This window comes from Stylophora pistillata, chromosome 6 (assembly GCF_964205215.1).
Source record: "Stylophora pistillata chromosome 6, jaStyPist1.2, whole genome shotgun sequence".
In the NCBI taxonomy this organism is placed as follows: Eukaryota; Metazoa; Cnidaria; class Anthozoa; order Scleractinia; family Pocilloporidae; genus Stylophora; species Stylophora pistillata.
This window is the reverse complement of record NC_142524.1, coordinates 6,620,336-6,636,874: the sequence shown is the minus strand read 5'-3', so window position 1 is coordinate 6,636,874 and position 16,539 is coordinate 6,620,336. Positions and strand designations below refer to the sequence as shown.

The 16,539-nt window shown below is 37.2% G+C and overlaps 2 protein-coding genes across 3 annotated transcripts in view; one reads left to right on the top strand and one right to left on the bottom strand.

Moving 5' to 3' along the window:
- The window catches only part of LOC111340940 (heat shock protein HSP 90-alpha), a 5,859-nt gene extending 1,781 nt beyond the window's left edge, over nt 1-4,078 (top strand). The window contains exons 3-6 of the mRNA XM_088724898.1: nt 3-203; nt 787-1,839; nt 1,965-2,355; nt 3,244-4,078. Of these exons, the coding sequence (XP_088581024.1) occupies nt 3-203; nt 787-1,839; nt 1,965-2,355; nt 3,244-3,341 (1,743 nt within the window). The 3' untranslated portion in view covers nt 3,342-4,078. The remainder of the gene's footprint in view (nt 1-2; nt 204-786; nt 1,840-1,964; nt 2,356-3,243) is intronic.
- Nucleotides 4,079-5,354: 1,276 nt separating this feature from the next.
- On the bottom strand, nt 5,355-15,052 carry LOC111340941 (RNA-binding protein Nova-1-like). 2 transcript variants are annotated; one of them, XM_022947866.2, is made up of 3 exons: nt 14,810-15,052; nt 14,226-14,418; nt 5,355-10,253 (listed from the first exon to the last, which is right to left on the bottom strand). In XM_022947866.2, exons 2-3 carry the CDS (start codon nt 14,359-14,361, stop codon nt 9,187-9,189), a joined length of 1,203 nt encoding a protein of 400 aa, XP_022803601.2. In that variant the 5' UTR covers nt 14,362-14,418; nt 14,810-15,052; the 3' UTR covers nt 5,355-9,186. The 2 variants fall into 2 exon arrangements, with proteins under 2 accessions (XP_022803601.2, XP_022803603.2); XM_022947868.2 differs by lacking the exons at nt 14,226-14,418; nt 14,810-15,052 and adding an exon at nt 12,585-12,999.
- Between the last annotated feature and the right edge of the window lie 1,487 nt (nt 15,053-16,539).

The window sequence follows — 16,539 nt, the reverse complement described above, 5'->3', positions numbered from 1 at the left end:
ACAATGACGATGAACAGTACATCTGGGAATCTTCTGCTGGTGGTTCCTTCACTGTTCGCCGTGTGTCAGAGGAAGTGCTGCCCCGGGGAACCAGAGTTATTCTTCATCTCAAGGAAGACCAGATGGAATACTTGGAAGAGAAGCGCATCAAGGAGATTGTGAAGAAGCACAGTCAGTTTATTGGATATCCCATTTCTCTGCAGGTAAAATTTTTCTCTTAACTTAAGCCCAGAATTTGAATAAACTGTAATGAAGAAAGGATAAACTTCAGGATTTCCCATTTTACATATAGCAACCAGCACTTGCACCCTAAGATAGACTAGCATTCAATTTCTCCTTACAATGGTACTGTGGGATCGTTCATTAAGATCATGAGAGTGAAGAAATGATTGATAACCCTAGAAACTTTGATTATTCATGAAATTGTCCTTGTCAGTATCAAAGGAAATGTATGGAAAAGTGGGTGGAGAATATGGATGCTTATGTTCTCTAGATTGTGAAGGGTTTACTGGCAAAAAAGTGTCTGCTATCAAATTGAATTTAAAAACAATCTGTGTTTTTGTTAAAATTCACAATTGAAGAACTTTTGAAACCACATCTGCAACATTTGAGTTATCAAGTTGTGTTTGAGTTCAATTTAAATTTGGTGGTTGTACTTTGAAACTAGGAAGAGAGGGCAATGTTCTCTTGGTTGTTTTATGAAAGGAGGCCCTGGCAGTAATAGCCAACACGTGTAGGCTTGAAAGACAAGGGTTTAAAGGCTCCCTTTTATCTCATTTGCCCCAGGTACAAAAAGAGCGAGAGAAAGAGGTCAGCGATGACGAAGATGAGGAGGATGAAGATAAGAAAGAGAATGAAGAAGATGAAAAGAAGGAAGATGGGGAAGATGATAAACCAAAGGTAGAAGACTTGGATGAGGAAGATGAAGAGAAGAAAGGAGAAAAGAAGAAGAAAAAGATCAAGGAGAAGTACACTGAACTTGAGGAACTCAACAAGACCAAGCCATTGTGGATGAGGAACACTGATGAAATTACAGCTGAGGAATATGCGGAGTTCTACAAGAGTTTGACAAATGACTGGGAGGAGCATATGGCGGTCAAACACTTTTCAGTTGAAGGACAATTGGAATTCCGGGCTCTTCTGTTTCTTCCACGGCGGGCACCTTTTGATTTGTTTGAAAACAGGAAAAAGCGTAACAACATCAAGCTTTATGTGCGTCGTGTATTTATTATGGACAATTGCGAGGATATCATCCCAGAGTATCTGAACTTCATTAAGGGTGTTGTGGATTCTGAAGATTTGCCGCTGAACATTTCCCGTGAGATGCTGCAGCAGAACAAGATCTTGAAGGTGATCAGGAAAAATATTGTCAAGAAGTGTTTGGAGCTGTTTGCTGAAGTGACAGAAGACAAAGACAACTACAAGAAGTTCTATGAGCAGTTTGGAAAAAACATTAAGCTTGGTATCCACGAAGACAGCGTCAACCGTACCAAACTGGCAGATCTCCTCAGGTATCACTCCTCCGCTGCCGGAGACGAGATGACATCACTCAAGGATTACGTTACAAGAATGAAGGAGAATCAGAAAGACATCTACTACATAACTGGAGAGAGCAAGGATCAAGTTGCACACTCTGCTTTCGTTGAGAGGGTCAAGAGCCGTGGATTTGAAGTGTTGTACATGACGGAACCAATTGATGAGTATGCTGTGCAGCAGCTGAAGGAATATGATGGGAAGAAACTGGTCAGTGTCACCAAGGAAGGCCTTGAGCTACCAGAGGATGAAGATGACAAGAAGAAATGGGAAGAAAAGAAAGCTAAATTTGAGCCTCTATGCAAGGTATGGTACGGTGATGTAACTTTTGCAAATGGATTTTGCTATGACTAATCTTGCTTTTTTCATTTTAATGTTTGATCATTTACTCTGATGCCATCACTGGGATGTTAAATGTTGTCCTTTTTCAGACTGTCAAAGAAATCTTGGACAAAAAGGTGGAGAAGGTTGTTGTGTCTGGGCGACTGGTGTCATCTCCTTGTTGTATTGTGACAAGCCAGTTTGGCTGGACTGCCAACATGGAGAGAATCATGAAGGCTCAGGCTTTGCGTGATAACAGCACACTGGGATACATGGCAGCCAAGAAACACTTGGAGTTAAACCCTGACCACTCAATCGTTGAAACCCTCAGGCAGAAGGTGGAGACGGACAAAAATGACAAGTCTGTGAAAGATCTTGTTATGCTGCTGTACGAGACCTCTCTTCTGTCCTCTGGCTTCACGCTGGACGACCCTCAGGTTCATGCTGGCCGTATCTACAGGATGATTAGTCTGGGGCTTGGAATTGATGAGGAAATGGATGGTATGTAGGGATGTTGTTTTGTGAAAGTTTTGGGTGTTTTTCTTGGGTCTAGCCAAGGGTTTCTATAAAATCTGGTTACTGGTAGATTACTTTGGTCTACCATAAAAGCCCACGTACAAGCCACACTTTTTTTCCAAACATCGTCGCTAGAAATTGGAGTGCGGCTTATCTGCGAGAACAGTTGAAAAAGGTGTTGCAAATGTCAACGCCAATTTCCATTTTTGCATCTGATCTAATGACTGGTTACTAAGCTTCAAGTATTCTGCTCGCGCTCTTATTGTGATGCAAAAAATCTGTGGAGAAACTGTGTTGATTGAAGAAATTCTCATCAAAAAATACCAGAAAAAGGCCAATGATATGTCAAATTTGGTAGAAATGATGTTCATTGTATCAAAGTGCTAAAATTGTGGGTAAGACTTTGAAGTATTTTCCGTTGCAATATTAATATTGAGTTTACGTTTGATGAACAGTGGATGAAGAAGACTTCTCAAGACTCAACTTTAGTTTTCTTTTTATTTCTCTCAAAATACTTTTTTCCAAAATTTGAGCTGCTAAATTTGGGGTGTGGCTTATCTGCGGGTGCAGCTTACAGTATTTAGCCTGCAAACACACTATTTGTTGCTCAGAATAATGGCAAACATTTGCAAGCTTCTAGATGGGGAAACAGGGGACAGGTTGGTAAACATGAAAACCCAGTTGTGTTCTTTGTCAGTGTATGTCAGAACACAGCTGGGAAGGAGGGGGGAAAAAAGATTTCAGATAAGTCAATTACCGCTGCTTGTGGAGTTCCTCACATTTTGTCAAAATGGATGGTGTTGGCTTTGCTTGGCAGTTGAAAGGGTTACAAGAGGCTTATGAATTAATCAGAATTGTTTAATCATTCCACAGCAGGTGAAGAAGCAGCAGCCGAGGGAAACAGTGAAGATATGCCCCCTCTAGAAGGAGAGGATGGCGATGATCCTTCAAAGATGGAAGAAGTCGATTAAGCTTTGCTGATCCTGGTACAAACCCGCAACATTACTGGACTGGAAATCCTTGGCAGCTGTTGCCACCTGTCTTTCTAAAGTTACATTGTTATCATAGCAAAAATATTGCTGTTTATGCAAGAGTGAAATGATTCCTTAGAAAGCTTACTGGTCAGGTTTTAGAATGTAGGCTCCACTTCATTGGCTCTCAAATAATATAATTTGCTTTAGAGTTTGGGGTGCCAAGATTTGCAGCATCGACTTGTAGAACTTTGGTTTAAGAAATTATAGTGTTTATAGGTTTTGTTTGTGAGCTTTTTCATGCCAAGTATGTTACGTTTAGTAGTTAAGTGGTTATTCACAGTCGCAGGAACACTCTAGGACCTACTTCTTAAGGCTGTTGAGATTTAAAAGACAAAGTAACCATTCTACACTGTAGTGAGGTTTTTTGACATGTGATTGCAGATATGTAGGTTAAAAATCTGATTAAAAAGAGTGCAGTTTGTGATCAGTTAGTTGCTGTTAGCCCTGTCTGACTGAGCAGTGGAGATAAGGCATTTAATCAAGTATCTGGTGGTTCTTCTTTTCTTACCATTTTAAAATGTTTGTTTAGTCCATGAAATGATCTTCATTAGATCTCATGGAAACAGGCACAATAGCACCACTGCAGCAGTTCACTTTGCTAGTGAAAGTTTTGCCTACCCTAACATTGTAACTTAGGAGTGGGTTATGCTTAATAAAAAGGCTGTTCATTCTAAGCATCAATCTTTAGTCTGATTTCAGAATTTTCCATTTTGACCCTAACAGCGACTGTCATTTTTTTTCAAACCACCTGAATCTATTAAAGGCTGATAGTTTCTAAAGAAACTGTTTGGGGCTGCGTCGGTGGGGGTAACAAAATAATTTGGATATATCAACAAAGTTGAAGTGGTAAATTGGCCACCGTAACAATTACAAAAGCTGAAGTTTTGAGTGTTAGCCCTTCGCTCCGACGAAGGGCTAACGCTTGAAACCTCAGCTTTTGTAATCGTTACGGTGGCCAATTTACCATTTCAACTTTGTTGATATATCCAAATTATTCTGAATCTAATAGCTTAGGGTTAAGAAGGAAAGAAAAAGAAGAAAAGAAAATTTTCTTCCCTACCTTTAGTTTCTTGTGCTCCAGATTGACTGACTCCATTCAGGAGTAATGTATTTACAGAGCAAACCTTGTCATGATGGTTGTATGATTGATAGTTTGATATATGCATGCAAATTGACCTTGTTCGCATTGCATTGTTTTCTAACAATTACTACAAAAAACGAAAAGAACGGCAATCGAACTGGCCAGTCAAGATACATAGGATTAGTGGGTCTCATGGAAAGGAAAGAGAAAGAGGTGCAAAATTGCTCGCAAAGAAAACCAGAGTTGTCCAACTTCCTCATTCTGTGGTCTTCCAAGGTATGAAGGAAGGAATTCACTCATTACTCTGAATGGGTTATTATAATAGTATCAAAGTTCTTAAGACTACCACTGGACTGTTGAAAATTAAAGTTCTTCTATATTGCCTCTGACTTCAAATGGACTTTTTTCAGGGGGGGGGGGGGCACTGAGAAAAAACTGAACTACATGATTTGTACAACCTCTTTATTTAGTTCAAAAAGACCAGCAAAAATTCAAAACATCAGAAAAACCTACCTTACAAGGAAATTCAATTTGTGTACACACGTTTCTAACACCCACTCAGACCATGTACAGTACTTTTAAGAAAACCTTTTGAAGAGGAAAATGCAAACCATTAGGAACTTGTTGGTTGTGATGCGAAGAAAATAACAAACAAGAGTGGTAGTGACTCTATGTTGAAGATAAAGGCAGAGAAAGGAGTCAATCACTGAGAAATGAAACTGTCTGGAAGCAGTGATTGTTAAAAGGATTTGGTGATTAACATGTGACTTGTACATCAACAGACAAAACTGCCCCAGACAAGAAACGGTTTAAGGTTGTTTTCAATGAATGCAGAAATGAACATGTCGAGAATGAACTGAGACAAACAATGGATGTATCGGCAGTTTATTAAGTGGAGCGATACAAGCAGTGATGTTAAATGTACCCACAATATGATACAGGGAATTAAATACGCAAGTTGCAGTGTTCAGAAAAGAGACGTGTAATATGTGGAAATGTACCAGCAAGTCTTCAAATCAGTGTTCTCTTGTTAGACAGGGAATCCATGGATACTGATAGACACAATGGGCCAATAAGAGAAAACAGTTAACGAAACCAATAAAAATCAGTGTTCTCTTGTTAGACAGTGAATCCATGGATACTGATAGACACAATTAGCCAATAAGAGACAACAGTTAACTTAACCAATAATTAACTTAATATTAACAATAAATTGTTTGAACCCAAGTGCAAATTTATCATGTTGTCTGATTGTCTGAGTGAGGGTGAAGTTATTGGTGACCAAGACAGAACTTCACCTTACATTATCAACACAATACCTAGCAGACAAATGGTGAGGATAAAGTAAAAATATCAATTAGGGGATCATTAGTCGATCCAATACCAAATCCTCTGACCAGAAGAATTGTACAGCAGACCATGGGGAAAATTACTCATGAGATCTTGGAAGTGAAAGGTGAAGCAGAAATCCTCCTCAGATTTTGCCTGATGATGGATTTCTGCTCAGTTTACCACAATCTGTGAAAATCACCAGCAACTGATTTCAGACTTCTTACACCCAGGCATTCAGACTACATGATCAACTCCATGCTATGCAGAATGAAAAAAGTGCACTAAAAAGTAAAAAAAAAAAAACTATAGACAACTGATTACCAAAATGACTTATGAACACATATAGTCAATTTTGAGCTTCTCATTAAATAAAAGTCAGTTCTCAATAATGACAAGGGCAAAAAATAGAATAAAAGTGGAGTATAAAACTTTGTATAACTACTTGACATGAGAAAAATAGTTATTGAGGTTAGAAAGGATAGGAAAGAACTGGTACAATTGCTTTTGATCACTAGTTTTAGGGAAGTCATTATTCAGCAAAAAAGACATTGCAGAAAAAAAACAAAAAAAAAACCAAGAATGGTTGATGAAGTCTAACCCATAAATTAACTAATACTTGACTATAATAGTTAGAGTAAGAGGTAAAACATCTGACCGCAAGAATGTCATAAGTCAGTTTGAAACATTGGACAATGTCTCAAAATTAAGCGACTAGGTGTAATGGGGTGGTCAATCACATCAAGTTTCATGTCAAGACAACTGCCTCCACAGCAATAGCAGAGACAATTATATTATTAGAGAGAAAATGTATTGTCAGGCAAGGAAAGTTATACATGACATGAGTTAGATGGGGCATTTTACACATTTCTTCACTTGCACAAGAGTGCACAAACTCTCTCTACGAGACTTTCTTCTTCTTGCAGTACAGAGGTTTTAGTTATTGCCTAAAAATACTAGAACCTAATTTTTTATGCCTGCTAGTAGGGATATTGCATTGCATGGGTACTGCAATCTTAAAATTAACAAAACAATAAAGTGTATTTAAAAAATGGTTCCAAGGTGAAACAGATGGATTAAAAAATACCATACCTCTTCTCTAGATTTAATCAATACAGCTACTTAACATACAACAACTTCCACTTTCTTTTGGCTGTGGATGTTAAAATTAAACTAGTAATTTCAAAATTTCTTTAGTGGAGGCCAAGTGAGGGGTGGCCTCGGCTCTCAGCCAAGGGGTCCTTGTCTAAGCTCTAGTTGGGTGCTTGCATGGAGTTTCCAGGCAAGCCTCTTAACTGCCTCTATCTACCAAGTAAATGGGTATGGACAAACTATTTGGGAAAGAGGATGGAAAGCTGAGGGGGTCTAGCCTGTGATGGACTGGGGGAGGGGGGGGGGAGGGGAGAAGCAATACTCCCAGCTTCTTCATGCAACAGAAACTAAGAGAAGCTTGAGCTGTACAAGTCTCTAGGCTCCAGAGCAGAATTAGACTTTAAATTTTTCATTTTCTAGTCATGAATCAATGGCCAAATATCGGCGGTGTTAAGTAGCTGCATTATTAGATGAGTTTTTTTTTTTTTTTTTAACATAAGAGTGTCCTTCAGGTCAACAAAAACTTTCTACACAAAAAACACTGATCCCCAAGCACCATATACTAGTAATCAATGAGTACCTGCCTATTGGCTTGCTATCAATTGATTAATTAAAACTGAAAAGGTTGTGCAGCTCAAAACTGCTGATTAAGCCTCTACTGCAGAGTTTTCTGACAGACCCCAAGGAAAGCTGCATAGAAAAGTAAAGTTGCATGTAATTTTGTACCATGATGCAGCTCTTTTTCATTCATATCAATGATAAATGAATTGTGATGCTTCAGTTTGGATTCTAAAGTACTTAGGATGTCCAGAGTGGCCTCATCATGAAGCTGCAGTGACCAATCATTATCAACTATGACCACATCCACATGCATCTGCCTTTCTTCAAAAGATTTTTCTCCAGATTTTAACTCCAGACTACATTAAAGTAAAAAGCAATTTTCAGTGAATAGATCCTGAAATTGCTGTAATGCGGTGATTACTTGCTTGGAAGGGAAAAAATGCCCTTTTACAAATTGATGTGACACATTTTACAGAGTTTCATATCAAAATATCACTGAATCAGTGACTGGTAAATATCAGCTTTCAACAATATTAATTTTCCTTCACACATTTGCATTTATTTTTGAACACAGCAGTAAATTTTCAATGAAATTTTCAATGAACAATGGACATCAGCAGATGAGGTCTTAGTTTGTGAATTAAGTATCTAAATTCCATAATCAATAATCAATTGTGAATTTGTACCTGCTATACGTAACCAAGCAAGAAATTATCATGATAAAACCTACCATTCCTTTCTAATTTGGTTTAAATACCATTTCCTTTTCTTAATCTCGCCCCACAGGCAGTAAAAGGCACACTATTTCAAAACATCTCTTGCAAGCTAAGATTCAATCTCTACCGACTAGGACATAAATAATTCATTATTTTAATAATACATGTACCTTCAAAAATCACTAATTAGAGATTGACTTCTACCTATTGCAGTATGCGTGCTCCTGGGAACTCAATTTAGGGAATTTTCACTATTTTTTCCATAATCTGACAATAACTAATCTTCCACTTTCACTCTCCTGTGATTATCTACAATCAAACTACTGCAAATAGCATAAATTTGGAAATGTGTAATGAAGACTGTATAAGTTACAGAAAATATTCAATAATGATAACAATTAATAATCAACTCATCTAATTATTAAATAATGATACACTGCCTATCATTATTAATTTCTGTACAGAGTCTAGCCTGACCAGGCCACCGGAACCTTTTTCCAGTGATGGTTAGGCTTCAAATATTCACAACACAAAATGGTGTAGTAAAATGAATGAATGTGAATCGCACCTAAAATGAATTTAAAATGTATTGTACAGTGCATATATAAACAAATAAAGGCAGTTTCCTTGCAAAAAGTGGGTTCATCATACACATAATGACATTCCACAGAGAAAGTTAGGAAACATGTGTTTTAGGTTCCTAAAGTGGATAAATTCTTATGAATTCCACATCAATGAAACATGACAATTGGTTTTCCATGGCAGCGAATGATGTCTTTAATTGTTTCTTCATAGACCAGCTTAAAATTGCATACATGTTCATGTTGCTATTACATTATTATTAAAATGATACTAATTATAATAATAATAAAAAGAAAATTTAAAGATGTCACCAGTACAGACACCATGTCACCATGGGTCCACATTGCTGAACTATTAGTTAAAAACCAATCAGTGTGTGTGAGTGGCTAGAGATACAGAAGGCAAGATGAATTCATGGCGGTTATGAATGCTGTCCTAAAAGCCTCTCTGCTTCTACTTGTTGGAGTCGTTGCGTGATCAGAAAATGAGCAGTCTGTGCACAGTTGAAATCGCCAGTAATAACAACTTTTCTATTGTTAGTACCAGGAACAAACTCTCCTTTTTGTGATACCTGTATCTTGGCCCCACTGTATTGCATGATTTCGTTGATGGTTTTGCCTTGTTTCCCAAGGACTGCGCCAATCAGCTCATCTGGCACAGTCAGCTCCAAGGTCGCAGTTGATTGTATCTGTGAACCAGATGTTGATAGCCCCAAAGGTCCCAGACTTCCCATCGCGTTGAGAAGAGGGTTATTTCCTCCCAGCCCACCCCCACTTAGTAAAGCAGCATGGGCTAATATACTATTAGCTGCAGCATTATTACCTGTACCCGCTGAGTTGGCAAAACCCAGTCCACCCAACCCAGAACCTGAGAGCCCCCCACCACCAAAGGCATTGAAGCCAGTGGCATTTCCATTAGAGAGTTTGTGAGCATTGTTGGGTGAAAGACTAGAGTAGAAAATGTTGTTGTTCAATGCATGTTCTGGGTCTTCTTGTACTTTAGCAGCTATAACAGCGCAAGCCGCCTGCACTTGCTCTAGAGTTCCAGAGACACCGATAACCCTCTCGCCAGGCACCGAGTCGGCATTTTTCTGGCTGACTTGTATCCTAGCACCAGTTTGATCACTTATGTATTTGATAGTGGCACCACTCTTACCAATAATAAGTCCTGCTGTAGAGTTGGGTATCACAATTTTCATCTGTTTGGCACGCTCCTTATCATAAGTCATGGCTGGATTTAGTTTCATTGCTGGTGGCTCTTGCCTGATCTTTTCAATAACAAAATTCAACATTTTGCTAATTGTTTCCACTTCCCCCATTATAAGACCAACTCTCTCTTGTGTCCCAGGGTAGTAATCATTGTTAGGTGACAGTTTGATTCTAGCTCCTGTTTGCTGCTGAACTTCTGCGATGTTGGCACCTCCTTTACCAATAATTGAACCAGCCGCATAGTTAGGAATGAGAATTTTTACAATAGGTGTTTTGGCAGCTGCAAAAAGAGGGAGAAAGAAAGAGAAAAACATTATATTTTAAGGCTCTTTCCATTCTGGTTGCTTCTTGTAATTCCAGTCCAAAAAATACGAAACGAAACCCAAGGATATTTAATGGAAACATGATTGATAACACACACAGAGTGAACAGAGTACTACACAAGAAAAAACTTAAAATAGCAGTCACTGATTGTAGTTCTTCACCTACTGGAAGCCTGATGGCATGTAATGTGTCCTCACACATCATATACATAATCAAACAAGGACAAGAAGAGAATATTGAACAAACTCATTTGAGAGGGCTACCTTCTTGTCAGATGCTAAGTTTGTAAACTAATTCTTAAAAAAATATAATACAACAACAACCAAAAATTCCTTGATGGAATTTGCTTGTTTAAAGTTAAAATAAATTCTTTAAAAAAATAATAATAATAAGAATTTAAATCCTTTGTACAATAAGACAAAAAATATGTACAAGGCATTATATTTTTTAAAAAAGAAAAAATGTGCATTTGGAGAATTCATCAATAACTGGACAAAATACTGTAATTATCATGTTTTAAGTAGGAAGTAAATAGCTAAGGGTAATTCAATTGAGTCAAGAACACAACCTACCATCTACCATAAATTATTTTTAATCATCCTTCAAATTTAACTTGATTTTAAAAGTTACTCAGCTATCAGTCTGAGAAGTCACACCAAGATGTACCATAACAAATTCAACTGAGAGATCTTGAGGGAAAAGTGTACTTGTTAAAATGGATCAAAAGCATAATTTAATTCTAACATTGGACATGCGCGTCGAAGAATGGAAACCCTTATGGCAAAACAGTTGTTTGCTCAGAAATGATAAAGACAAATTTCCAAAAGATGACAATGAAAATTTTCTTTGAAGCTTGTAGTTGGAGAAATTGAATGAATTGACACGTGTTGCCACAGAGCAGATCAAATTCAACCAAAATTGAAAGCAACAATGTTCCCAATTTCCGCAACAAAGGGCAATGATGTCAGATAAGACCCCATGAAGTTTCCAGAACGTTCACTGGTTTGCAGATTGGGAGTACACTGTGCAATTCAAGGTAGAAACCTTTGTTGGCCAACATCACAGACAAACCAAGATTATAAAAATACTCACTGCAAACACTACATTTTAAGTTAAATGTTAGATTCTAGGCATAGGAACACAAATATTATTGACCACAACAATGCACTGTGTTAAGCTAAATATATTTCAAGCATCAAAGGTCATTCAACAAATATTTGAGATCATTGTATCTTAAAAGCACAAACAATTTGTACAAACATTAAAAACAGCAATAATTGCTCAAATCAAGTTTGAATGTATGTATAAGAAAAAACATTGTAACGATGATAGTGATGTACGTTCTTCTTTTCTCCTGCGAAAAAAATGAAATGTTCCCAGCATGTCATTATGCATGCTGGCAGGTCACACTAACAGAGGAAAAAAAATTAGATACTAGGCATTTCAGCCAGAATAGAGTATATACAGCTGCCTTAAAAGCCACAAACAGAGCAGTCATGTTTTCAAGTTTTGGTTCAGTTTAAGTTATCAATCAAAAAATCAGAAGAACAAAGAGGGAAGTTTGAAGTCAGAAGTAAATGTTTTCACTTACACCTCTTTGAAACTTGCACATTATTTAATCAAGGTGTTTTCTGGTGCCGCAATGCTTCGCAGGATCAAAACGAAAACAAAATTAATATCACATGGCTATATAGCCAGGAGTGGAACAATTGTCATTGTCTAAAATACTGTGAATCAATCGCACTGAATAGAGGATGAGGCTGTCTTTCCTAGTAAATAAATTCAAAACTGCAATGGAATTTACCTCGACAAAATTATAATTATGATGATTCAGTGCAAGACTGATGCTAAAATGAAATTACAATTTCTCCAGAAACCACTGACTTAAAGAAGAGGAACACAAAAAAACTACAGTGAATTAACAGTAGTAAGTGTTTGAAATTATTGTACTGATAAATAATTTTTAAAGATGAAGGGACACGACACAGAAAGTTAACTGTCTGACAAAACACTAATGGCACTTATTGTAAATCAAGGCACTCTGTGAGAGCTTACCAAAAGATCTGAACATGATTATGATGAAAAGCAAGGCTTTTGGAAATTAAACCCTCTTGATTTTAAGAACAGGGGATCAACTCAGATCTATTGATCACACAATCCTGTTCATTCCACTCAGTCAGTGGAACGGCAAAACAGTGGGTAAGTACTACAGCATTTTTCAGACTTCAATGAAAAATTAACAATCATCTCGATCAAAAAAATATAAAAATCCGAGAGCAATATTCACCTTTCAAACTCCAGCCCATGTGATACATCGTTGCAGTTAAGGAGATGGGAAATTCATGAAAAAAATGTCAACACACACGACGGTCAGTTGCACGACGAACACCGGGTGATGGCCAAATGAAATGCTTGACCTCGGGTTGAGTACCACACGACTAAACACAAGCAAATGACAGCCGCAGACAAAAAGAGCTTTTTATAATGACCACCTGTGTTTCATGATTAACAGAAGAAGAACATATTCGCTCATTTTACAACAATACCCGAGTTACTGTGCCCTTGTGAATGGTAGCAAACTTGCTTTCTGGCGGAAAAGTCGCGGTTTTTCAGAGGAAATTACGTCCAGACTTTGAAACTTTTTGCATGATCGACTCCGCATTAAAATTCTTAGCAAGTATCAAGTTATTCACTGCATACATTGAATTGTTTCGCTTTTTTTGTTTGATAAAACATTGTTCACTCCATTTCACAGGGATTAAATTACAAAAGAAACGATATTTCATTACCATGAACATTTTCAAGAGACAGCCAGTTTCGAGCGAACGAAAATTATTCGACCCGTTTCCCATCTCAAAGGCAAAACAATCTTATTATTTATACTATTGACAAAAAACACCGGTTATATTTGGTCCTTAATTTAAAATTCGATTGAACAAAAGACTTCGCTTTCAGTGTCTGAAATGAACTCTAGCAGAAATCAAAAATCAAGAAGATTAGGGGGAAAAGATTGTGATCGTAACCAGATGAGGTTGGCTAAGGCCGTATCTGTGCTCCAAAGCGTGAAACGTGTGTGCATACTTGTATATTCTTCAGTTGTTTCGCTTTAATCATATTAGCCGCAGAAAAATTTCATCTCCCAGCATAATTTTGAAGGAACCATGGAAAATGTGTTGCGGTTTTCAAATATGCAAACCGTGAATGCAAATGCGAAATTTTCGCGAAAAAAGAAAAGGAAAAAAAAAAAAAAAACTCGAGTATAGGTTGCGACATGGAACTACTTCCTTCTCTCAAATATCAACATATAAATGTCCACTTAGATATTCTATTATACAACCTGGCACAAAAAATATTTAGCTTTATATTTCGCCGACCGCCTTGGTAAATCAATTATTGATCGCCCGGTGTTATTATAAAGTTATATGTGGAAGAGTCAGTTGCTTACAATTGTGGTCAAATCGTATTAATACAAAGCTGAATTTCTGCGAACATCTGACAACAAAAGCGAACGCGCTGTCTTGAATTTCCGATTCTATGGCCCTTCAGCTTGATATCTGTGAAATGAAAATAGCTGATCGCGCCTTTGAAATAAAATGCATCCAGTTTGGACGATTCAACTCCGATCTAAAAGATTTGTTTACATCTCCCCACCCGTAGCCGCGAGCAAAACAGACCAATTTTACGAGTATAAAATCGCAATCTTTTCTTGATTTCTCAACATTCCTGGCGCTCATTGCATTTTACAAAGTCGCGACTATTTACAAGGCTATTCGCTTTTATTTCCCTGGTTCAAGAAGCTCGCCTGATAAATGACAGATGCTACGGCGCAAACATATGAGCGTTACCACGCACTAAGGCATAACAAAAAAAGCCGCCAAAAAAGTCTGAATCTCCACACACTGCCGAGCAAGGATAAACTGACACTTACCTCCAAGGTTTGACCTTTTAAAAGATGGTCTTCCCTCTCCAGCTCCATCCAGTGGCCTTTTTTTCGAGTCGCTCGTACTTAAATCTACTCCGCCATCGCCTGCGTTGTACTGATCCGCCATGTTGAAAAGTGCCATGTGGAAGAGACTCCCAGGGTACTTAGCGGTCGATATGCGTAAGTCCTCCAGGTTTATCTGATAAAGAAAAATTTTTGCAGCAGGTTTCGCATTGATCGCCAAGCGATTCTGAACACTGAAAAACCTGCACAAGACCAAATTATTCGCGTGGTCAAGCTTAAGTTATCTCTTCCCAAGCCAAGAAATAAATGCCATAAACGATTTTACATCTTTTTCATATGTTCTGACGTCAGAAAGAAAAACATTTATGTACATACCAAGGCTTAATGGAAATGAACATGAAAGAGTGTTTGCCTTTTGTGAACAGCAAAGTAAATATTAATTTCACTCCGTAGCTTAGAATTGTTTTCTTTCCCAAAGCCCTATGCTTGACCAAAGATATCTCAATGACAAAAGTTATTTTAGTGCATAATTGTTCTGCTGAAGTTGTAAAGTGGCAGATACGTACCTGGAATGCTCTTAATCGTGCGATTGAAAAGGCGGTGTGCGTAAATACAAACTCAACGCAAATGTCAAGTAATATCAAAAAGCAAACAAGCACCTCCAAGTTGAAATAAATACTTGGATTCCTAGAAGAATTTGTCACGGCTCTCAAATTCCAAGTCAAGATAGCGAAAAGGCGAGCGCAACCACCTTAAAAACCTGTGGTTGTTGACACTGAAAATGTATAGACAAGCCACATCGACAGTGTCAGAAACAGTGATTTGTGATTAAAAAAGATTGCTTGGGTTTCACTTGTGCGGCCCATAACTAATCCAGTAGACCCCTCCCATTTCCTTCTAGCCACTCTCATTGAATAAATATTTGACGAGTATGAGAAAGTAAATAGTTTTGGTATTGGACTTAGTGAATTTCGAAGCAGAATTTTTTCGGTTATCTGAGAGAACTTGTAACAGGTCAATTCGTTTGCCAATTCGTCTGTCAAGTGTAAGGCAAACACGTGTTGGGCTCAAATGTTTTACGACACGACGAGTAAACAAAGTGTGTTAAGAAAAGATTGCCACCTGAAGTGGCAGATGAATAAGTAAAGAAAAAGAGGCGGAATTGGATACACAGAGAGATCTATTATCTTTGAAGCACTTTATTTATTCATTTTTTCTCGCCACAAATGCAAATAGGACTTAAAGAAATCAGATCTTTCTGAATCACAATGAAAAGCAGGCTTCACATCTGGGGGAGAGATTTTTTTAAAAATCCTTTGAAACGAAGTATTAGCGGTCAGCAACGTAAACAAAATCGCTCGGATGAACATGTAAATAAAAGTCGAAATTTTAAATAAAAAATTATCAAAGTTATTTGTATTAGTGGAGTTTCTTAAAATAGCAAAGTTACGCTCTTAACAGATCTAGATTTCAGAATATATTGTTTAAAAGTTGATATTTTTAAAAGCGAAATTCAAATACTTGATGTCACTCATCTGACTTATACACAGCTGTTAGCTGTATTCAACTTTCCCTCGTTAACCGAAGAAACTGAAAAGAAAATTGATGAATTTAATTACATCGATTCATATCTAACCAATGAAAACCCTTCGACAAGAAATATGGATGTAATTATGATAATTCCTGCAAGGCCACAATTTAAAGATTTCACCTGCTTCCTCATAACCGCTGTTAAATCTCTCGCAGGAGAATCTTTAACGTCATATAACTATGCACAAAGCCTCTCTCCATAAATTAACCGGTGTCAACAAAATGTTTTCCTTCCAAAAAATCAAACTTAAAAAAAAAACAAAACTGTTTTATTCACCCCACTCGACTAAATTATAACAACAACTAATCAGTATATCAGTTTCCAACGCCACTAATAATTTACTTTGGACTGAACGTAAGTATTTGGAGCTCCCGCTGTGTCGGCAACAAATCAGAGAAGCGTTGCCTAAAACAACACTATTCCATCTTTATATATATATATATATATATATATATATATATATATATATTATATATATATATTATATATATATATATATACATATATATATATATCTAAACAATAATTTTTTTAAAAATAGTTTTGTCAATTTGATAAATTCAACGGCTTCAAGAATTGAAGTGCCTAACGATGTAACTGTATAGAGCGATACTCCTTTGGTGAGAAACTTGTATTATCCCGCGATGTCTTTGAAAACTGCAGTTTAAATACTTTTTGCTGCTTCTTACGCGCTGGTTTTTAATT

Excerpts from the sequence above, each read along its gene's own strand:
- LOC111340941 (XM_022947866.2), bottom strand. The coding sequence starts at position 14,361 with ATGGCACTTTTCAACATGGCGGATCAGTACAACGCAGGCGATGGCGGA. Across the intron at positions 10,254-14,225 it reads TAAAAGGTCAAACCTTGGAG|CTGCCAAAACACCTATTGTA; the intron begins GTAAGTGTCAGT and ends CTCTTTTTGCAG.